At 39.9% G+C, this 23,198-nt stretch overlaps 2 protein-coding genes across 2 annotated transcripts in view; both read right to left on the bottom strand.

Annotated features, from left to right (window-relative positions):
* Positions 1–13,049, bottom strand: part of WWOX (WW domain containing oxidoreductase) — a 535,920-nt gene extending 522,871 nt beyond the window's left edge. Inside the window, exons 1-4 of the mRNA XM_083452636.1 lie at positions 12,784–13,049; positions 10,017–10,081; positions 8,818–8,875; positions 5,836–6,014 (exon numbers count right to left, since the gene is read on the bottom strand). Coding sequence (XP_083308762.1) covers positions 5,836–6,014; positions 8,818–8,875; positions 10,017–10,081; positions 12,784–12,890 — 409 coding nt within the window. The 5' untranslated portion in view covers positions 12,891–13,049. The remainder of the gene's footprint in view (positions 1–5,835; positions 6,015–8,817; positions 8,876–10,016; positions 10,082–12,783) is intronic.
* A 4,414-nt stretch (positions 13,050–17,463) lies between these two features.
* On the bottom strand, positions 17,464–22,776 carry CLEC3A (C-type lectin domain family 3 member A). The gene is made up of 3 exons (XM_083453223.1): positions 22,155–22,776; positions 20,703–20,786; positions 17,464–18,642 (listed from the first exon to the last, which is right to left on the bottom strand). Exons 1-3 carry the CDS (start codon positions 22,297–22,299, stop codon positions 18,251–18,253), a joined length of 621 nt encoding a protein of 206 aa, XP_083309349.1. The 5' UTR covers positions 22,300–22,776; the 3' UTR covers positions 17,464–18,250.
* Positions 22,777–23,198: the final 422 nt, after the last annotated feature.

The raw sequence follows: 23,198 nt of genomic DNA, 5'->3' as shown, positions 1-23,198 counted from the left end.
CCTCCTTCAAATTCCATGCAAAACCAGGGTCATGACAAATGCTAGGAATATATGGAATTTTTCAGAAATACAAGAACAACAACAATGTCATGATGCCACCACCTAAATAGCAGCTCTTAGATTGGTACTAGTAGTTTAGAAGGATGCCTTAGGTTTCTCTTTTGTTTATGGATATAACAGTTCTTACTTCTCCCAATAAAGTGTGGAGAAAGTCTTGCAATTATTCTGATTTGGGGGCGGGGCAGGGGGAGGATAACAATTTGCTTTGCTACTATAGACTGCTAGAATAGAGTCAGTAGAGCATGAGATTGCTAATCTCAGTGTTGTCGGTTGAACCCCATGTTAGGCAAAAGATTCCTGTATTGCAGGGGGTTGGACTAGATGACCCTTGACCCCAAATCTACAATTTTATGAGTCTATGTAGCACCAAAACAAATATTATCAAACTCTAAGCAGATTATATGCAGCATCCCAGCCAACTACTGCAACCATTAATCCACATTATGTTTGCCCAAGGCAGACTTTAATAGGTTTCTAAAGCCCCTAAAAAGCAACATTACCTGATATAGACTAGAAGGGCTTCAAGTCTGAAAGATGTGTTGAAAACAAAACACTTTCTATTTCCCATTCTGCCTCCCTACATCCACCCAAGTAAATCATTAATTTAAGTCTTCCATTTAGAAAGTCAAACTAGATGGAACTGCAGGAACATCACAACATACATTATCTTAGAAAAGGCATTCCTTCTTTCTGAGATAGCACCTGTCACCTGTAATTTTCATTAAGGACTTACATTAAACTTAAAAAAAAAATAAAAAAATTATGATGCCCAGTGCATGAACAGCACACTTTTCAAATTGATCAGAAGGTTTATAAGCAGTTAGCCTAACCTACTATTAGCCAGCTAGATGTTGCAGCCCTAACCATTAGATATTCTTGAAGTGTCAAAAGTAAACAATGCTCCCAAAAGGCTTACGGGAAAATTGGAAGGGAGATATAAAAGCAGCAATGACAGCTTGTTCACAAGAACTGAGCTTTAATCCAGCTATGAACCAAAACTGCCACAAGGGCTTACAGGGGAAGCTGTGACAGGGCAAAAGGGCGGGAGCTGTTACATTCCTTAAATAAGCCTTCATGTGACTCCAACTTACAGAGTTAGGTAGTGCACAGAGTTGTTCTGTAATGAAAGATAAATAATGTTAACAAGTGATATACCAAAGAGATTTCATTACAAGTGTAATTATTGAACCTTTTGGCCTCAATGTAATCTTACGTATTACAAGTTTGTCTTGCATTGTGAATTTCAGCCAAAGTTGATAGAGTTCAATAACTTGACTAACCATCCATGTATACTGCTCATTACCCAAGTAATAGATTTATCAAAGCAGGCATGAGGCAATACAAGGAACAGATACCATTTCTAGAAATACCTCAGTGGAAATTACTAGATTTCAACAAAAGCATTGTTATTAAGAATTTAACTCCATAATCTAGAACGTAGAGAAAATGGTACCTAATGTAAAAGTAAGCACAATAAAAGATGGCAACGCTAATATACATACTAGGAGGTCATTTGAACTTAAACCCCATAAAAAAAAACAAAAAAACCCTGCAGGTATACTTGATTGTGAGATTCTGCAACAGTGCAGAATACTTGCAGCACACTTTTGGGGAGTAAGATAACAGACCTTGAGCATTTTTTCTGTTCTCTACGTGACACTAAATGCAAGTAAGTTCCATGCAACTTTCCTCCACTGTACAGTTTTCTGCTAGGCAGGCACTGAAGAAATTCCATTAATGATGGACAGTGATAAGGTCTGCTTCACTCCCCACCCACAAAAATAACATATTAAAAATGCATCTCTACCATTACAAGGACTAGGTTTTCACTTTGCTTATTTTTAAAAATAAAGGCCAAGGTTCCCAAGAGCTGTAGATTTCACAGAAAACTCCCAAAAGCCACATGCCTTGGAAAAAAACAAAAACAAGCAATGCCTGGCTTCTGTGCTTGGGGGATTTAAGAGAACTTTCACAGCAAATTTAGATAATCAGGATTCTAATGAAACTCTACTTTCTGATTAATGTGCAGGTTTGGGATTTTGAGCCAACAGCAAGATGATTATTTTCAGCTGAAAATATACTAAAGAAAGTATCCTACTATATGATCAGCAGGAGGTAGGGTATTACTAAACTCTTCATCACCATCTAAAAAAACACTTCCATAGTCCAAGGATGTTTAGGCTATCCTCTGCTAACATTTTAAAGATTTTTTTTCACCTTAATCAAGTTCCTGTTCATATTAGCTCTCCCCTAGTTTTAAGATCTGACAACAGAAACTATTCAAAAGTTCTGCATAGAGGAAAAACAATATTCATAATTCAATCTAACAATTTTGATAGCTTTGCCCCAACACTATGGTTTTACAGTTTTCCCTTAATCCAAATATATTTGATCACATCTGCCACTATGGTTCCAATGACTGCATTCCAATTCATTTTCTCTTTGCATTTGTCTACTTTTGACAAGCCTAAAAGAAATTTAACACAAATGTTACACAAAGATAGTTTTGCATACCTCACATGCCATTAGTTTGCTTTTCCATTTCAAGCATCAGACATTACAAAAAAAAAAAAGTCTTCAGCCCACAAGGGCAAACAAAACAAGGACACCAAGGTAAGCACGTTTGCAAAACTATTTAAAAACTGCATCTCTTATCATCACTTAGTCAGGTTTTGGAAAGCAGCTATAACAAAAGGGATGGCACTATAGAGCACAAAGGTGTTATTGGCACCTTTTGAGGGGCCAATTGTGATATCATGTATCAATTTCATCATGTCTCAGGCAGAGACAAATGCAAAACAATGCAAGATCAAATAACTATGCAGGACTCAAAGACAAGGGAGCAACACAAATTAGTTACTAACATGTACAGTCATACCTCGGGTTGAAGTTGCTTCAGGTTGAGCGCTTTTGGGTTGCGCTCCACGGCGACCCAGAAGTAATGGAATGTGTTACTTCCGGGTTTCGCCGCCCATGCATGAAGGTAAAAATGATGTCACACACATGCGGAAGCGGCGAATTGCGACCCGCAGACGCGGGTTGCGTTCGCTTCAGGATGTGAACTGGGCTCTGGAACGGATCCTGTTGGTATCCAGAGGTACCACTGTACAAATATCATAGAAGACAGGTGCAGAGACACTGGGTTGTGGGCAAAGAGTAATTCAAGGGCTTGTCTGTGATAAGTACAAGTTGACTTGTTCTTCTTGAAAGATCAGACCCCCCAACCACAAAGTGGTTTTGTAACTTTTTTCAGTTTTTGAGAACTGCTTGACACAAGCAATATAGGGCTAATGTTTGAGAATGGGGAATAAGAAGCTCCCCCTTGAGTGTACAGATCTAATTGTGCTGTTTTTTGCATCCTGGCCATGGTGTATTTATTTCCTCGCAGAGTGGAGCAACTGAAACTGACAAGATGCAACTTGCTGAATTGTTTAGTTTCCATCTCTCTTTAATCTCCCATGTACACATAAACTCAGGGGCCAGGCATCAACACACACTCAAACAGTTTTCCAATTACTTTGACATTCAAAGGCAAAAGGTTTGTTGAAGGAGACTCGTGGCATGCATGCGTATGGCGATCATGACCAAATCTACTATTGTACAGTAGCAGATACAATATTGCTTTTCCTCAAAAGAGTTTAAGCACGTTACAGTTTGTAATAGAAGAATTTAGGGAGCTTTGCCTATGCCCCTAGAGAAAAAGTGTTCCTTTAAAGAATTTCAGCAGCATCACAAGTGTTCTTGCATCGTGTTGCAGAATTCTTGCACTGCCTACAAGAGATTAGATCCAAGTGAGTACTGCATACACAAAGCTAAACTACACAGGATTTCAAGGACATAAAGAAAGCTTTAGATAAACCTTAAAAGACAAAGGCTAGTGTTTTGATATCCACATTTATCTTTATCTTAAGTTAAAAATTCTGGGATACTACGAGCTACTGTGTTTAGTTTTGTCAGATACATTTGCCAATGAAGTTGAAGTCAACTACTTGCAGAAATTAGTTCACCTACTCTTCCACATTTGAACTTTAGCACCAGCAATTGATATATAAAAAGCCCAAGACAAAACTAATATTTGTTTTGGTAAACACTGAAGCACTTTGATATGTTGCTCTTTTTTCCTCTTTCTTTTTGCTTCATTTTTTTCAGAAGAGCAATAGAGCCCTCTAGTGGGGAAAAAAATCAAGACTGTTAACTGCTAACTTACAAGTAAGGTAGGAGCACAGGATATGGCTGCCAAATGTGTATTATTTTAAAACATTTTTATCCTATGTTTCTGCTTTACACCACACTGGAAATGCTAAGACACTAAAAAAATCCAATAATGTTAAAGCTATGAGCAAAATATATTACTCTCCATAGACTGAACAAAATACAAACACAAAACCTTGCCACTTGATAGAAACAGACTTCCCTGAACTATGCTTTATGAGACATAGAAATACCCTGCACTATATTTTTAATAAAACTTGGAAGCAGTAAATTTTCAAAACCCATCACTAATTTTCACTTTGTTTACTGGAAATACAGGTGAAGGGATGCTAGTTGCTAATTACAACAAGTGTTTATAAACTGTCAGCTAATTTTTTTTTGTGCTCCACAGAAATGCAGAAAACCAAACTGACAAGACCTTCAATAGCAAGTAAGTAGAACCCAACAATGAATATTTTTAAAATTTCATTTTGAAAAGGTGGTGTACTCAAAGGAAAAGCCTCTTATGTTTGTCATCATATTACACATTTCCTCACTCTATGAAGTTTAAAGGAACTAGGAAGCAGTTAACTGCCAAATATATTCTCCCCCACCGCCTTAGGTAGCTTTGAATTTTCAAACTGCAAGTATGCTTTCTTTCTAGTTAAATTCAGAACTCCATAATTTGATGCAACAGCTTACACCTATTATCTTTTTGGAAAATACAGTGTTCAAATCACCATGGGAAATAATAAGTTACATTACTCACTGGCACATATTTACATGAACTCTGTTGTATTTAACAGTTATTTGTTCATTGGTATAATGAGCTCCTGTTTGGGGCTCAATATTAAAAGAAGTAAGGTAAAGGTAAAGGGACCCCTGACCATTAGGTCCAGTCGCAGAAGGCTCTGGGGTTGCGGCGCTCATCTTGCTTTACTGGCTGAGGTAGTGGGTGTACAGCTTCCGGGTCATGTGGCCAGCATGACTAAGCCACTTCTGGCGAACCAGAGCAGCACACAGAAACGCTGTTAACCTTCCTGCCGGTGCGGTACCTATTTATCTACTTGCACTTTGACGTGCTTTTGAACTGCTAAGTTGGCAGGAGCAGGGACGGAGCAACGGGAAATACCTGGTAGCAAAGCTATCCAGAACAATAACTGCCAAGAATTTAACTATGACCAAAACCTCTAAATAATTATCTAGAACGTTCCTTGTGAGGTAGTCAAACCAGACAATTGTGTAATAACGCATCATCACTTGGCATGCAGTTTTCCTGAGTCATCTCTTACCTTCCTTTGATGACAGACTGTACTTTTAGATTTGATGCTAAGCGACAAATCAGAACTGGGAAAAGTTTCTGTGCAGATGAACCTTTACATGGAAATAAGTAGTTATTGGGACTTGCATCCAATTAAATAAATTTAAGTTTGGAATGTTGGTCCTTTTATACAGAAATATACCACATATAGCATTGATCAACCTTGTATTTTGAAAATCAGTTAGGAAGACCACTGAGGTAGTATCCACATGCATGTAACACTGATACAGCTTGCCACAAAACTGAATGCAATATTGACCTACCTATTCCTGAATTTGCTCCAGTGACTATGACCACTTTTCCACTCATATCACGACCCTGAAGGATTTCCATTGCAGTGGTGTTTCCATCATACTTCTGCTTGGCATTGGGTTTCATTGGATTATCTTCTACGGTAAATGCTAGTCTTGGGTCAAGGTATGTTGTCCTTTTATTTATGTGGCTTAAGAAAAACAAGAACAATGGTCATGCTAATATATCCTCAGTAACAATGCAAACACTTTAAAGAGAGATACTTTATATTCAAACCCTGCTATGTCCCTGTTCAGTTTTAAGTTACAGACTTGCTGCTTGTATTGCTGAATCCTACCTTGTTAGTCTCCACAACCCCCATTCTTTCACAATCCTGGAGAAGTGCAAAAATTAAGTTTTATCAGGGGGTTCCTCTCCGATACAAAAATGTGGAACAGTAAGGAAAGAGGATAAATGAGAAATTCTATTTATCTCTCATCTGGATAAAGGCATAACTGCAAGATTCTATGACCTTTGATTAAACTTGGTTCATAACCAGGATATATATATGAGAAAATGGTGTGAGATTCAAAGAATAACAAGGAAACAATGGATTTGGGACAACTTATCTAATATAATTTCAGCAGACCTAAAGGAGAACTATTTTAAAACCATTGATCAATGGTTTGATCAACACCTTATAAATTGAATTTAATATATAAGTTAGGATTGGATAGATGTTGAAAGTGTGGATGATAGAAAGTGGATTAAATACGTACCCTTTGGAATTGTTCTCAGATAAAATTATTGTTGAAATCTGTTCAGGCTAATATCTGATATGTTAGGCTATCATATACCCTTGGAGCCTTAAATATTTCTGCTTCGTTATTTAAAAGATGTTTTAAAATAGTGTTCAACTTTATAACTATCGCTAAGACTAAAATAGCTAAAAATTGGAGGTAAAGTGTATATCCTACAATATCTGAATGGATTGAGAAAAAATAGTCCATAGTTAACTATGACTAAACTAACTAACTTATAAAAGAATACATATAAACTAGTCTAACAGGTTTATTTTAAAAGTTTTTTTGGTAATGTTCTGGAACAAGTGTAAGGATAATTTCCAAACCTATGCTGCTTTCAACCTACTGTAATTGTATTTCTTTTTGCTCTATCTTTGGTTCATTTTGTGTATTAATAAAATAAAATAAAATGTATTATTATTTTAAAATTCATCACTTTGAATTTACTCTTTGAATAACCTGCCTTACCCTTATTTCATTGGCAGGTGAAGCCAAACTTTTTTGCCCAGATATTTGGGGAGGTATAACTTGGAAAACATGAGCACCTGTTTGTCATTGCTACTTTGCTTCTATGGATCTGCAATTTGATGGCAGATTTTCATTCTTGCATTCAGCTTAGTACTACATTGTTTCAACTCTAATTTTGATGTTTACATGTTCCTGCCCTGGAACCTTCAGGGGAAGGGTGGATTACAAATATTTTTTATAAATAAGCTTTTTTGAACTATTTGTTTAATTTTATAGTTGTATAATTTGTAAATAGTTGTATAATTTGTAAATTTGTATCATTTTATCACACAATTTGGAGGTCGTGGTAAGAGTCTTTTAGGAATGAAATTAGACCCTAGAGGACAGACCAAAAAATCCTACCAATAATCTTACAGGCTCTAACCAACAACAGGAATATCAAAAGAGGGATTCAAATGAGATACATTTTGCATAGTCCATTACTGTTTACATTAAATTGTCACTGTTTGTAAGGCATTCTTCTGGCCAGAAATCTATAATAGACATAACTTTCTGAACACTAGGATTGAAAAAAACAGATTGCTAAAAAAAACACCCAGCAGCTTACAAGACCTGTGGCTATCTTAAACCTACAAATATAGAACTCTTGAGTTTTCAATTATTTGATTCCTGTAGGACAAAAGGCTGAAAGTCAATGGGGAACAGTTTCCAGTTTCATCTCTATGGATTAGCTTTTCTTAAGTAAAAATAAAGTGGTCCGCAACAAGTAAGAAACATTAATAGTCTGTAACTGAAGGCCAATTGTGATATTACTGGCTTACAGTCTCAGTTCTCTGTGTTGGGAAGGTGCCAGAAAAATGGCTATGAAAAAGAGTCGAATGCAATGACTACATAAAGCTGGTTTAAACAGTCAAACTCTCAAGTCTACTATTGTTCACCAGGACAGTGGTTCACTGAGTCTCAGGGAGAGGTATTTCCCAGGACCTTCAACCAGGTACCATGTAATTGTAAGTGCAAGGGATGAAACCTATAAACATAAAAGAGCCTGCTGAATGAGTTCAATGACCCATCTAGTCCAGCCTCCTGCTCTAACAGTAGCAAAGCAGATGCCTATAGGAATCCCAATAGCAGGAAATAAGCACAACAGCACTCTCCCCAGCTCCCAGGAATTAGTATTTGGAAACTTACCGGTAATGCCTCTGACAATAGCGGGGTAGAACCTAGTCACTGTGGCTAGTAACCATTGATAGCCTTATTCTCCATTAATTTGTCTAAAACTCTTTTGAAGTCACCTAAGTTGGTGGCCATTGCTACCTCTTGTGGGAGAAAATTCGACAGTTTAACAATGCATTGTGTGAAATGGTACTTTCTGTTTCTCCTGCTCTTTTGTATTCCAATATTATGGGAACTATTTACATGCATATGCTCTGCAAATTAGCTGTGAATTCTCCAAGTCTCTAGACAGACTTGCCATTGACAGCTTCAAGCAAGTTTTCCAAAGAAAATGAAGTAAATCATGTTAGATTTAATATGGTTTGGCATTTTTTATTAACTATACCTTTCAGGAGACTTTTTACAAAACAAGCTTCAACATGCTACAAGAAAATCTGGAGAAGTATTTCACTGCATTCCTGCTTTGAATAGTGCAAGGATAGATAATTTGGAAACCAGTGACCATCAAAAAACAAACTGCAGAAATGTCATTTGGAGGAGAATTGGAACCCTTGTAGTTCTCTCACTTACTCAACAAAGTAGACTTGTCCATTTTCATCTGTTTCTTGCTCCCATCCATACGGCAAATCTGAAGGAATATAAAATAAATTTAGTGGCATTTTTAAAGCAATTTAAAGCTTTCAGCTTAAATTATATATCCTCAGCAACACTTTGTCTTCAACTGAAGATTGTGGCAGAGACAATAACCAGTAAAATCCAGGAAAGGAAGAGTGTGACACAATAATGGAAGGCAATCAACAAATTAACCTTCCACATGGTTTTAATGCTATAATCCTATGCACACTCTTTTGGGACTGAGCACACACTGAATTCAATGAGACTTGCTTCCAGATAACCAAGCATTGGATCAAGCTGAAAATGAGCAATGCCTGTTCGGTAGTTAGTGGCCCTTAAGGGATTCAGTTAGTCTGCACACACCTTTCTTTATAAGTTTATCGCTAAGGCTATATATAATTGAAGATCTGAAATTAGTGAAGTAGGGAGATGAGAAAGGAGAAAGCATTGTAACTGCAACATTTAATCTGAAATGGAAGAGTCATGGCAATGGCCACTGATGTTTCATGTTGGATACAATCCAAAGTTCTAGTGCAATAATTTACTTCCACTACAGAAAAAGCCTCACAAATTTTGGAGGAAGGATTCCAGATTAAATGGTTTAAGGACCAACATTGGGGTCCTCCTATGACACGTATTCATGTTATTCATGTCATGTTTGCCAGTCATAGAGATTATTATCTGCAATCATTTGCAAATTATGGCACACCAAATTGATGGCTCAGGCTTTAACTTTTCAAAGTTTATTATTAAAAATTACTAGTCCATCCTTCCTCCCCAAGGTGCCCAGGATAGCAATTTAAAATAAAAGTGTATTTAAAACAATTATATATGTTTTATTGGAAAAAATTAATTGTTAGCGGGTCTAAAAAAATGTGCTTCCACTATTTTCCCTTGAGATTTTATCACACAGATAATGGGACAGACTAATTTACTAGTATTAGGACTCAGTTACATTAGTAAAGAAACAGTGAACTGAATATGCTATAAACATGTAACAACACCAGATGGCACCAGACCGTAGGAAATTTTAAAATAAGGTTTTCCATAGAAATTTTTTATTTTCTGACTTATTCTGATCTAATTTCTGACTTATTTATAGCTTTCCCCCCTATGTTTAGAACCACCCTTAGTCAGCAAAACTAGACACAAACCTCCTGCAACTCGTTTCCGTTTCCCAGATTTGGGATGATCCCACTGAGTTCTTTCTTCCAGGTGACTGAAAGGGAAGCATTTCAATATAAACAAATATATTTCACAAATGAAGTGAGAGCTCAGTTGTGCCACTATGCATTGGTAATATTAAAACTGGCCAATCCTCCTGGTGCAACAAACATTTGCAGTAAAGCAGTGTGCTCCCCCCACCAATGCCTTCTAGCTGCTTTGGGGAACAAATAATTCCTAGAATACTATAATGAAAGAATATGGGTCACTGCTAATTTATACCAAGGCAAAGCTGACAGGGAAAATCCAAAACCAGAGCGACCAAGCGTTCCAGAGAGATTGGAGTAAATTTATGCAATATATAGACAATCATTGTAAACATATAAAAACACTAGCAGGACTGAGATAAAACTTTAAAACAACGTTTTAAAGAAAGAACTTTCTATATGTGTTTTGACTTTTGAATAATTTTAGATATATGTAGAATTAAGCTATTACAAATGTGTGGACATAATATGTGTTTTATAAAAACCAGAAGACGAACGGAGGGAAGTCGTGAGCTCGGTAGAGCATAACATTTTACAAAAGGTGTTAACGTGATATAATTATTGTTAAAAATGGGAAATTACAAACAAGACACAGAAAAGATAACCTGTCTGTATAAATAAATAAAAAAAATAAAAAATTGTCCAGTAGCACCTTAGAGACCAACTAAGTTTGTTCTGGGTATAAGCTTTCGTGTGCATGCACACTTCTGAAGGTATCTGAAGAAGTGTGCATGCACACAAAAGCTTATACTCAGAACAAACTTAGTTGGTCTCTATGGTGCTACTGGACAATTTTTATTTTTTTATTTTATTTCAACTGCATCAGACCAACCTGACTACCTACCTGTGTCTGTATGAATGTTAAGGAACAGAACTGGTAGGCCCAAAGTCTTCCTTAGGAATGCTCAGGAGCCCAAAAGCAAGTCTTCAAAAAGTTTGTTAGGTTCTATAAGTTTCCTTTTACAGCAAAACCTGTGAACCTTCATTTCTAAGGAGAGATGAACTTATTGAGTTGCACCCAGCTGTGTTACTCAGCTAATGGTAATGCCTCCATTTGCAAAACTTAAAATTCTCTCTCCCTCCTGCAACCCCCCACACACTTAAACTTAAAATTTATACACCACTTGATTGTATAAAAACAAACAGAGCAGTTTACAAAAACATAAAACAAGAAAATAAAGAAAAAATTACAATCATACTTTAAAACATAAAAAGTTTAAATACTAAAGCAGATTAAAATTACCTCAACTTTCAAAGCATATGGGTAGGCTCATCTAAACAAGAAAAATGAACAGTGAAGGCCCCTGCTTGGTGTCAATAGGTGGGGAGTTCCAAAGTATATATGCCCCACTAAACAATCAAGTTCTTCCAAATGCAGAAAGGGCAATATGTGGCACCTGTTGTAGTGCCAACTCTACTCATTGAAACAGTCAAGTAGGCCCATACAGGGTAAAGCAATCTCAAAGGTAAACTGGTCCCAAGTTGTTAAGGGCTTTATATTTTAATGGTAACACCTTGAAATTGGCCCAGTAGTAAATCGTCAACCAGTGCAGATCTCTGAGCACAGGTCTCTTTGTTAACAAGGCCTCAATCCCATCAGCAATCATGCATGCTACAGCCTTTTGCACTAACTACAGCTGCTGGATCAAACACAGTTTCATAGTCCGCAACTCCTCAAAATACCAAGGAACTGCTCAGGTTCCAAGATGCCAAAGAGGATGCTTAGGAGTCACATCAACTACCCATTTCATCTGACCATTCCACAGTGAGACAAGGGAATTGACAGGGTCACCAGCTTTCTCCACTGTAAAAATCTCCCACGGCAGTGGTTCCTAATTAGCTCCGTTCTGCAGATCCCCCAAACAAGGCCAAGCCATGGACCCCCTATTTTTGAAAAGGCTTATTTCTGAATAAAAACACATGGGATTGGGCTCTACTTTGCCTTTGAAGATACCAGAAGACTCCTGTGCTTCTTTGTGACTTCTTCAGTTTGTTCTGTACTTATGCTACTGTTGCTTTGTGGACAGTGGTCTGCAACTGCCCCCAACCTTAGGCTGGTCAGATACAAAAGGGAACGGCATGCTTGCACCTTTAAGAGCCGAGTAGAAGAGGCAATTTCAGCAGGTGTGAGTTTTGCAGGACAAGCTGCACCTGCTGGTAGCGGCAGAGAAGAGGCGATGCTCCTGAGGCGCCCTGTTCGCTTTTGTACAGGTCACCCAACCAAACCAATACAACTGCAGGTGACAGCTCGTATCCCCCCTAGCGTAAACTCCTTACAGCATTATGGGGAGGGGATTGTTATTAATATTTTCAACACCATCATAACCCTCATTATTTCCAGGAACCATGTTGCACTGGGGACTTCTTGCCTCTCAGCAATATAACCTCACAAACCATTCAGGTTCAAGTGAAATTCTGCACACACCCCAAGACATTAGGAGGGTGGAGGGGAAGGAGAGAAGAGAAAACTTTTCTGCATGCCACCCTCATAAACCACTGAGAAATGTTACTTTTTTGTGTACTACACTAGTAAACTGAGGAGGAGGAGGAGACTTTACGTACCACCCACCCACCCACGCCGGACAAGCCACTCAGAAAAGCGACCCTTTGCTGCCCACCCCTCACAAGCCTTCCCTCAGAGAGAGCCCACCTAAGAGGGGGGAGCCCTTCCTCACCTGCCTGCCTGCCCACCTGCCCCTCTCCCACTTACTTGGCGTAGTAGACCCAGCCATCCTTCGTTGTCCTCTCCTCCCAGCCGGGGGGCAGCTCCTCGTCGCTGTCGGTGTCGTCCAGCCCCGCGTACTTCAGCGCCGCCATAGTACCTCGCGACGGTCCCAGGAAGGTTCTCCTCAGAAACGCCACCCTCCCGCTTCAATTATCGCCCGCCTCCTCTTCCCCCTCCCCGCACAGTGACGGAGCTTCTTGCAAGCAGGTTTCAGATTTTGGGGCGGGGGGGAGTTGTTGGTGTTTTTTTTTAAGAGGGGGACAGCCCTTTCCGGTTCTGTTGAGCCAATCCCAGGGCGCGCAGGTCGAATTGTATCATGGGAAGCGTAGTCCCGGGTGCGGGGAAAGCACGTGCCACGCCGAGCTTTCAGCGGAAGGAAAATACAGTACCGACGTTGTGCTCGCGGGTGTTGCTGCAGCGGGCAAGTGTGGCTTTTTGTAGTCCCGTGCGAGAGTCACCTTAAAGTTTGGGCTATATGTAACTGCGTCTCTGTAGTTTGTTTTTGCTGCACTGACTATGCCCCGTGTATCGCTCTGTCATTGTTCGTGCTTATGTTTACGGTAAATGTATGTGGGTGAATGTATGATTTTGAGAGAAATGCCCCGGTTTGGGGGGAGGTTGTTGAGAAGTCTTGAAAGCAGGAGCAGAAAGAGAGGGCTGCTTCTGCAAATGCTATTTCTACTGATAAGAATAATAAAGAGGAAATTTTCCCTCTGGCAACAGTTGCGCTTTGACAATTTCAAGTTCAGCGGTTGTTTTTGTACTTCAAGTAGGCCTGCAATCTTTTTCACACATGATAATAAATCCCATTTTACGCACTTTGTAACCACTTTGCTTTGTGCCACAGTCTGCATTCCCAGAGAAACTCGCCAGCACCCACCACTCTTGGTTGTAAAAACTGCATCTAGAAAAATACAAATCCCAAAATATTGCAGGTGGGTATATAGTGGATATATAGCTGAATTCAGTTTTCAGATTCAGAAAGTCTGCATGAATTGCCATGTAGACTGAGTTGACAAATTAAAATGTTCATCTTATTTGTATGATTGTCCCACTAGTCAAGGAAGCTATAATAAAAACACTGCACTGCATTGTAAGTGTAATAACTGAACACAGCACCAGATGGTGCAGTATACAAAATAATATAGCAGAATAGTCTGCTTGTAATCTTTTTATGCTACGAATAATTAACCAAAAGAATGATACACAGACCATTTCATATTGCCTGTATACTTACATCCTTCCAACCCAAAGTTTCTAACTATTTATTTCATATAATTTATTTATTATTTTAAAAAGTCTACTGCCTGATTGTACAATAGAGCTGTATCATGTACTTGTTTTATGAATCTATAGATTGGTTATTAATCTGTAAGATTATTTGATTTCACATCTGTCTTGTAACATAGGAAGTACCAAAATCAAGCAGGTTAGTTTGAATATGGATGAATTATGAAAAATCCTACAGTTTTCTTTTCTACACCTGTGTGGTCAGATTAAACACTATCCCCACCCCTGCTCTCTCTCGCTTTCACTCTCTGTGTAAGTATGTTAAGGGTAAGTATGTAAGTTGAGTAGTTAATGTGACCATGATGCATATCCACCAGGCCTCATGACAAATGTGCACATAGTCCAGCCATGAAGAGGGAATTTTGCTTTGGAGAATGTGCATACGTATATTGAATGAATTTTGTACATTCTCCTGTCAATATGGCAATTTTATGCCTCTGATGACAGGGCTCCTGGGGAAGGGAGTGGAGACAATGAGGAATTGATATGGGGGGGCAACTGAAAGTGCTTGGGGTTAAAGGGAACATTGGTAGCTCTGTGGAGGATCAAGAGGGCATTTGGAGAATTTATGGGGAATATGGGAGTGAGAAAATCCTTAGATAAATTTGGAAAGAGGGGGGAGAAGAAGAAATATATTAGCATGAAAGATGAGCTGGAGCTTCTGGAAGTAGGGACAGGGCATGAAGTTTTTGAAGGGGGCTGGTTGGAGCTGTCAGTGTTTGGGGGCAGGATCTGTGTGACAAAAGATAGGCTGGTGGAAAGGGAGGGGATAGGACAGGGGTCAGCAACCTGTTTCAGCCATGGGCCGGTCCACTGTCCCTCAGACCTTGTGGGGACCCGGGCTATATTTTTTTTTGGGGGGGTGAACAAATTCCTATGCCCCACAAATAACCCAGAGATGCATTTTAAATAAAAGCACACATTCTACTCATGTAAAAACACCAGACAGGCCCCACAAATAACCCAGAGATGCATTTTAAATAAAATGACACATTCTACTCATGTAAAAACACGCTGATTCCCGGACCATCTGCGGGCCGGATTGAGAAGGCGATTGGGCTGCATCCGACCCCCGGGCCTTAGGTTGCCTACCCCTGGGATAGGATTACAATTGGTTCCTTGGGAGAGCGGAGAGAGAAAAGAGGAGACAGAATGGGAATGGGGGTGAAGGTGAAAACACAGGTACAAAGTGGGGTGCAAAATAAGAAATAATCTACTGTAGGCAATTTTGAGCTAGATGAGCCATAAAGCAGCTTCTTGTGTTATTTTAATAACAATAGCTAAGCTGACCATCACAAAATATAATGAGTCCAGAGAGACTGCTCTGTACCCCATGTAATTTCAGCACCACCTTTATTCCCAATCCTAGGCTCCTGGCTTGGAAGGATGATCTTCACCCGCCCAGAGAAACTTTCTTCCTCATTATCATTGTATGTGTTTTCCGAACTGAAAGATGCCAGCACTCTGTGCTCTGGCTTGCTCAGGAGAAAGCCCTGGCAAATTCTCGCTCACTGTGCCCAGCAAGATGTGGATGTTCCAGGATGCTGAGCAGCTGTTCTGCGAAGATCCCAATATTTCTGAAGAAGTGCTCCTGGTCCCAACAGGCTTTCATGTTGTCCAATACCATCCTGAGCTCAAGCCCTAGAATGTGGATGCTGCAAAGGTCCAGCGTGATATCCTGTGGCCTGCAGAGGAGTGCAATGCTGTGGTGTTCAAATAGCAGCATCAGATTCAGCACCTAACTTGAGTGGACAGCACTACTGGTGCAGTAGTCAGGCTCATAGGGCCAATACCCACCACCAGCACAGCGACCTTTGCCCTTCAATGGAGAATATAACCTCCAGTGCCTGTATAGCACTATGGCAGGCAAGGTACTCAGAGCTGCTTCCAGGACAGCTTGCAGAGGTTGGCAGCTGCCTTCTCCATGCTCGTCCTGTAACCCAGGTGGAGTGTTAATCCAAGGTTTGCCTGCCACTCCCTGCCTCTGCTGAAGGTAAATGGATGACAGTAACACCTCCTCCAACCACTACCAACTTACCTTAACATATCATTTACTTACACTCCTAATGTGAATGGGGAAAACAATAACTTTTCTTTCCTAGTGGAAGATCAGGACCAAGAGAAAATTTGGCTGAGTAATCATGGAAATGCTTTTGAAAGCAAGCTTTAAAAAAACACACACCAAAAAACAGAAAGTGGGGAGGGACCCACAATTTTAAAAGTTGTGAATTCACCACTATTTAGAGCTAATGAATGATGATTTTAAGATCAGATCACACCTGGATTGAACAAACTGAAACAATGATTATGTATTCTGTTACTCTGATGGGAAGGAACCATATCAGTGGTAAGACACCAACTTTCCAAGCAGAAGGCCCCTGGTTCAATTCCTGGTCTCTCAAATCAAGCAGGACCCGATAGTAGGAATTGTGGGCAGGCAGTGAGGCGGGGGGGGGCACCTCTCTCTCTCTCTTTCTGCCTCAGACCCTGCAGGGCTGCTGCTAAACAGAGTAGATAATGCCGGCATAAGGAAGCTTCCTATGTTCTTCCTAATAAGAATTGCAGCCCATTCCTATGCATGTTCATTCAGAATTAAGAAGGTTGGCAATGTTTAACTAATAAGATTGGTTTTCAAAAACCCAGTTAACTGATTTTATATAGCCAGCCAAATTTTATTCAGAGTAGAATCATTTATTTCAGTGGGTCTACTCGTGGCCAGCACACAGGTGGCCCTTTCCCATAGAAGGGGATCCCTTTTGGTGCCTGCTGTGACAGATGTAGGTCATTTTATTCTATTTTTAATTTACATTATTATCTCTCAACCTTAAAAATAAATAAAGCACAGGGTGGCTCACAAATAAAACTGCATAATCAACAAAACCACGAATTAGGCTTTTTACTTCAGAACTCCTGGTTTTATCAACAGACAAATATAATTCATAAGTTAATTGATTATGCCAGTAAAACTTAAATGGCTGCAATTCTATACACATTTACCTGGGAGTAAGTTCCCCATAACTCAATGGAGATTACTTATGAGTACAGTGGTACCTTGGTTTACGAACTTAATCCGTTCCGGAAGTCCATTCTTAAACCAAAGCATTCTTAAACCAAGGCGTGCCACAAACCAAAACACCTACTTCAGGGTTTGCAGTATTCTTAATCCAAGTTGTTCATAAACTAAGCTGTTCTTAAACCAAGGTGCCACTGTAGACATGTATAGGCTTGCACTGTGTTTAATGGGCTGATAACTTTAAAATGAAGTACAGCACATACTCTCAAATAAGTGTACATAGGATTGGATGTCTTCGACTCCCCTGTTCACACACACACATCCATGCATTAAAACACAACATTGCCACTGCAACATCCAGCTCTTGTGCTTTTGAAAAATAACTTTATTGAAATGTGTAAATCATGCAAAGAGTGAAGATATTCAAATGTGTTAGATATAAAGCATGATGGGAAGATACATGTCAGAGAAGTATTCATCCCACTCACTGTATGTATGTTGATAGCAGGGACACTTTTTATGATAACAAGCTTTGAATAATAACAAAAGTAGTTTGTTGCCTGTGTCCTGATGTCATAGGAGCCTTGGAAATAAGAAGTGTGCTTAAGAAGCCAGACTGATGAGGATTTAATACCTCAGTATCTACAGTATGCTTACAGCAAAACCTCACATTCCCTCTGTCCTGCAGTCCATTATAAATCTTGGGATGCAGCTACCCTGTAATTAACCCTGCAGTGCTGGGATACTGACTAGGATCAAATAGTGGATCTACCACTAACAGCACAATCAATTCCGTGTTGGTAGTCCTATCACCTCTGTTTATGACATTAGCAGTGTTCAAAGCAGAGCATTGATTTTCTTGCAGCACACAGGGAATTGCAACTGAATGGAAAATTAATTAATAAAGGAAGTATCTGCTTTAAAAGAGAGGTTTGCAGTTTTAGTAAACAGGAAGGATTATCAAGAGGTATACACTTGGACTCAACAATCCATCATGACTAAAGGCTATTTTGACTGCCCCATACAAAACTACCTGAAAGTGTGGTCTCTGACTCTGGATTTGTTGTGAAGCTTGGTGATGACTGCAAACTGGCATCCCTACTATATATGTTTTTCAAAAGTGAAAGAAGGAAGCAGACCTAGCTGTGATTAAGGGATCAGGAATTCACAAATATATCGTTTGACAGTACGGCAGACTTCATCCACCCACTTTCCTTGAGCTGACTGTGAAAACAAGACACAATTTTCCCGTTTTCCTCCATTGGGTTGTGACCGGTCCCAGTTGAAGTAGTTGAGGACCATTCCATTGACATCAACAAATTTCCCTTCGTTTACCATGTCAGTGACACCCAGCCAAAAATCTGCCACACCTGACAAGCTCTTCTTGCTGTACTCTCGGAGAGCGTTGGTTTCATCGCCATCTCTGGGGATAGCAAGAGTCCCTCCCTTGGCTATGCAGTCTTCGTTTGCTTCATGGAAATGTTTTGCACCATCGGATGCCAAGTAGCATTTTTTATAGACCTTTGTTCCACGAAGACAGACTGTGAATGAAAGAAGATGGATGCAATGATTAAAGAATCCATGTTAAGTGGACCAAAGTGGTTCTTCACTGGTTAGTGCTACCTGAAATTTCCCTGGATTTGGAATTTCTCTTGGCAGAATTTAGGATGGGTGGGCATCTATTTTGGCCCTAAGAACCTAAACCCGTACAAACTTTCAGTTTGCACTGATTGTTTTCCCATAAACACCATTTCTTCAGACACAGCATCAGCACTGTAGTTCCTTGCACCATTATTGATTTTGAGAGGAAGCAAAATACCTCATCACAACACTTTCATTTCCTGCCAAATCAAAGAAGCAGCCCAACATGTGCTAAGGGCAATATTAATTGGGTCTTCTAATCACAGTTTCAATTTGTTCATTTGCAAGCTACTGAAACAGGCATAAAGATAACCAGCTATAAAGATGATGGCTGCTTATTGCTTTGCAGTAATTGATGGAGTTAATGGCTACTTCAGCCTGTTGGCCTCTCTTTGTAGCATCATCCCAGTAGAAGATACAATGGGTTGCTTTAAAGAAAAAACTGAACCCTGGTTAGGGGATGCAGTTAATACTAGTGCATTGGGTAGACATTGGGCGGGTGAGCACTAACACTTACTGGATCCCAAAATTAACAGGAAAGGCTTGATGAGGTTGAGTGATTTGGGCCAATCTCTGTATCTGAAATACTGAAAGTTAGCATATAAATCCCTGGATTGATGACACTGAATATAACACGAGGACATAAGAAGAGCATACTGATGGCTGATTTCAACATTTACACAACTCTGGGTGCTTCTAGAATATCACCATTGTTGAACCTCCAGTCTCAGTCTACAGTTCTACAGTATGTACGCGTACCTCAGACTTAGTCTGAGAATGTCTATTGTGGGGTAGGATTCAATTGCATACCAGACAATTCAGGTTACGCAGTTTTAGTTGTTTGGGAAGTCCTGCACAACAAACCTGCTCCCTCAAAACGCTGGACTTTTTGCAATAACAAAAGTGATGGGAAACTGAGAGATAGCATTTGCTTTGACATGTCATTTAACCTTACCACAAAAAATAAGAATGAATGCTCATTTAATAGCCAGCATAATCTAATCTCTCTGTAAATAAATCAGGATGGTCATCTGGAAGTGCCCTGAGTCCCCAGGCTCTCAGGATAATCCCTTTTTAAAACTGCATCTCTTTCCTGTGTGCAATTACAAGTAGCAGAAGGGGGCACTGAAAAAACAGGCCTTCTTGTTACCATGTTGTGATCTCTTGGGACAACTGCCCTCCATGACTTTATTACCCAGATATTATATTATGTCACTGACTCTTTAAGCTGTTTTGGAAGTCCAAGGAGAAGAGCCAGAGGGGGGCGGAGAGAAACTAAAAATGAGCCAGGGCTGTTATTTGTACTATTTATGTTTGGAAAACGGTCCCCTCCACCTCACCACTTTGGTTTCATGGCATACTGCAAGGAAAAACAGATATTTGTCTTGACATCAGAATGGGCTGAACTATCAGGAAATAGGTGTATACTTGGCTGTCCACCAAGGGCAGGGATCTAAAGTCCTTTTCATTACTTAGAAACACAAAGTGCCAAAGTAAAGCTAGCTGTGCATGAGGTCAACTCAGTGCTTAGCAAATAAAACCAGGACAAGGTATCTGAAAACACTATTTTAAAGTCTGCACCAAACACCCCAAGTATTCATGTATTTAATAATATCTTTAATCATTTGATAAAAAATGGAACAACAAATGGAATAACATCTTTCAGTCCATTTACCATCTATTTCTCTTCCCCCACCCCAATCCCCAGTTTTAAAATGAGCATTTAAAGTTATTTAAAACTGAAAAATATTAAGGGGAGAGCCAACTAAAGGAAACGACTCAACCCTGCAGAGCAAGGATGGAGGACTTGTGTCCCTCCAGATACTGCTGAACTATTATTTCTGACAGTCGGAGCCAGCACTGGCTAATGGTCAGAGATGATGGGAGTTGTAATCCACCAACATCTGGAGGACCAGACATTATCCACCCCTTCTGTAGAATAATAAAAAGCAACCCTTACCTGTCTGCAGTGCTTGCATTTCCTTCAGGGAGTTTACCTCTTGCCAAAGCTTGTTAATTTGACTCTTTAGGTCACCGTCTTTCTCTTAAATAAGTAAGTATATACATACATTAATATGTTTACACACATCAAAATATTTACAGTAAAATGCAGAGTGCAATACAAAGGCTGCAATCCTAACCCCGCTAACCTGGGAATAAATCCCACTGAATTATTTGCAGGCTTCCTTTAGCATGGGGAGGTAGCTGCCTGTGAAGGGTGAAGTCTGTACATAGTAGGGTTCTATATGGCTGTGTACACAATATACACCCACAGTTTGTGGTTGCAGGCAGCTTTCTTTATTTCCCTGCTCCACACTACATAGGTGAGGGGCATTTTTAGTTTTGCCAGTTTTGAGTGTTCAAATCCTCATGCCACGTCAGTAATATTTGACACAAAGAGGCTACCTAGAGAGGTGCGGTAGAGGTTTGAGAATTACCTTTGCTACCTTCCCATCCCACATGCTTTAGCCTCTTTGAATGTTACTGGTAGAATGTGAGAACAGGCTATGCAAAAGTGTCTTATCATGGCACAATGTTACTTTAAGAAGAGCTGCCCAAGTTTGAGGTTTTTCCATGATTATTTGCTGTCTGTTATAGTAACTATCTCACGGCATGGTCCAAAGCCGAGCTAGAGGATGTTCCAGGTGTTGCTGAATGACAGTTCTTTCTCTCCCCCCCCCCAAGTTTCTTCATGATACAATAAGTTATAGAAATCTAATGTAAACGAAAACAGCTACCAAAAGTAAAAATAGAGTATAGAGCCCTCTGTTAAAGGTACTTCTTAACCCTTACCACCCACAGAAGGTAGTAGCCCCTCCCAGACCTCACCTGGGATCTTTCTTTTTTCCCTCCCCGCCACTCATTCTGGGAGATCAGCATTTCCCTGTCTCCTACCCAGTTCTCACCATCCTTGACCACTGGTCAAGCTGGTTTGGGCTGATAAGGACTGGAGTCATAGAGACACCAGAAGGTGAGTTATACTGAATCAGATCACTGGTACGTCAAGCTTAGTACTGTCCACACAGACAGCAGCTCTCCAGGGTTTCGGGCAGGAACTTTTCCCAGATGTACCTTGAGACTGAACCTGGAATCTTCAGCATGCAACTGAGCTGTGGTCCTTTCCTACAACAACACCTGAAGGGCCAAAGGCTCCCCATCCCTACTTTAAAGACACATGAAGCTGAAGATGTCTAGGTTTGATCTGTGCCTGGGAACTCCAGGTATAGTATGTGTAATATGTTATGTGCCCAGGCTTTTTCTATCACAGAATTCATAAATCAAACTATCCAAATCAGATGAACCAACATAGCAAAAAAATAAAATAATACTTGTTAATAAATTTACTAAGGTAACAATCAAATAATATATTTATCATAATCTTCATTCCCTGTGGCCTACTAAGTTTGCTTACCTTTAACCCTTCGTTTGCTGTGTTTTCTGGCTTTGGAATGGACAGACTGGCCAGTTGTTTGATCCAGCAAAAGGATGGTAACAAGGAGGAAAATCAGAAATCCCATTTGTGCCATCTCTGTTTTCAGACAGTGAGCAAGAGTCATCAACAGCAGCTTGAAAGCAGTTGTGAGAACTGCAGCCCTGTAGAACTGATGGTGTTTGGCTTTATTAAAGGGTAGTGAGAGAATTGGCTGCACTCCTTGTTTATTAAATGAGCAAAATACTCAAGCAGGCTTCAGCATAAGGTGCCCTCTTGTTCTCAGTCTTTAGCCTCTCCCACACCAGATTTATACTTCCTGTCAACTCTGACCAATTGAATTTATCAGGCATGCAATCCAGGGCTTAACGTTTTTACTTAAGAGTAAGGCCTGCATAGTTCAGTGCTGGAGAGTATGCTCTTTGTAACAAGGACAGGGAATCTGTGGCCCTCCAAATGTTGCTGGACTTCTACACCAGCCAGCAGCAGCCAGCATGGCTGATGAAAGTTGTAGTCCAACAAAACAGGTTTACCATTCCGTTTTCTGGAAAAGTGGCCTCTTAATCCTAAGGGCTGTTAGAACAGCTCGGCCTCCTAATGTGAGCTGCACTCTGCCCTGTATCAGTTGATCTCAAAATTGTTTAATGCATGCCCTTCTTCCCAAAGGAGCCCTGGGCAGCAAACATGAACTATTAAAACATTTAAAAACAATTCTATTTTGCAGAGCTTATTATGATCCTATACAGATACAGAACAGGAACAGCAGGTTCAAGCTTTCCATCCTGTTAATTTTATTATTAGGTTTATATCTTGCGTTTGCTCCAAGGAACTCAAGCTGCCATACTCTGCAGTACTTTGTCCTCACAACAGCCCTGTGAGGTAGGTTAGACAAAGAAATTGAGTGACCTTGGTCCAATCACAGTGAACTTTGTTGCTGAGTGGTGATTTGAACCTGGGTCTCCCCATTATTCCACAGTGGCCCTTGCTGTCTACTATAAAAAAGGATATTTCCCTCCCAATCCCATT

The sequence above is a fragment of the Podarcis tiliguerta genome (genome assembly GCF_965153285.1).
Source record: "Podarcis tiliguerta genome assembly, chromosome: 8".
NCBI classification, from domain to species: Eukaryota; Metazoa; Chordata; class Lepidosauria; order Squamata; family Lacertidae; genus Podarcis; species Podarcis tiliguerta.
This window is presented reverse-complemented; position numbering and strand designations above follow the sequence as displayed.

Bases quoted from the DNA above. Each gene is read 5' to 3' on its own strand.
- CLEC3A (XM_083453223.1), bottom strand. From the start codon at position 22,299: ATGACTCTTGCTCACTGTCTGAAAACAGAGATGGCACAAATGGGATTT. The intron at 20,787-22,154 runs GTAAGCAAACTT...TACTTATTTAAG, and splicing joins CAGCAAACGAAGGGTTAAAG to AGAAAGACGGTGACCTAAAG. The intron at 18,643-20,702 runs GTAAGGGTTGCT...TTTCATTCACAG, and splicing joins AATGCAAGCACTGCAGACAG to TCTGTCTTCGTGGAACAAAG.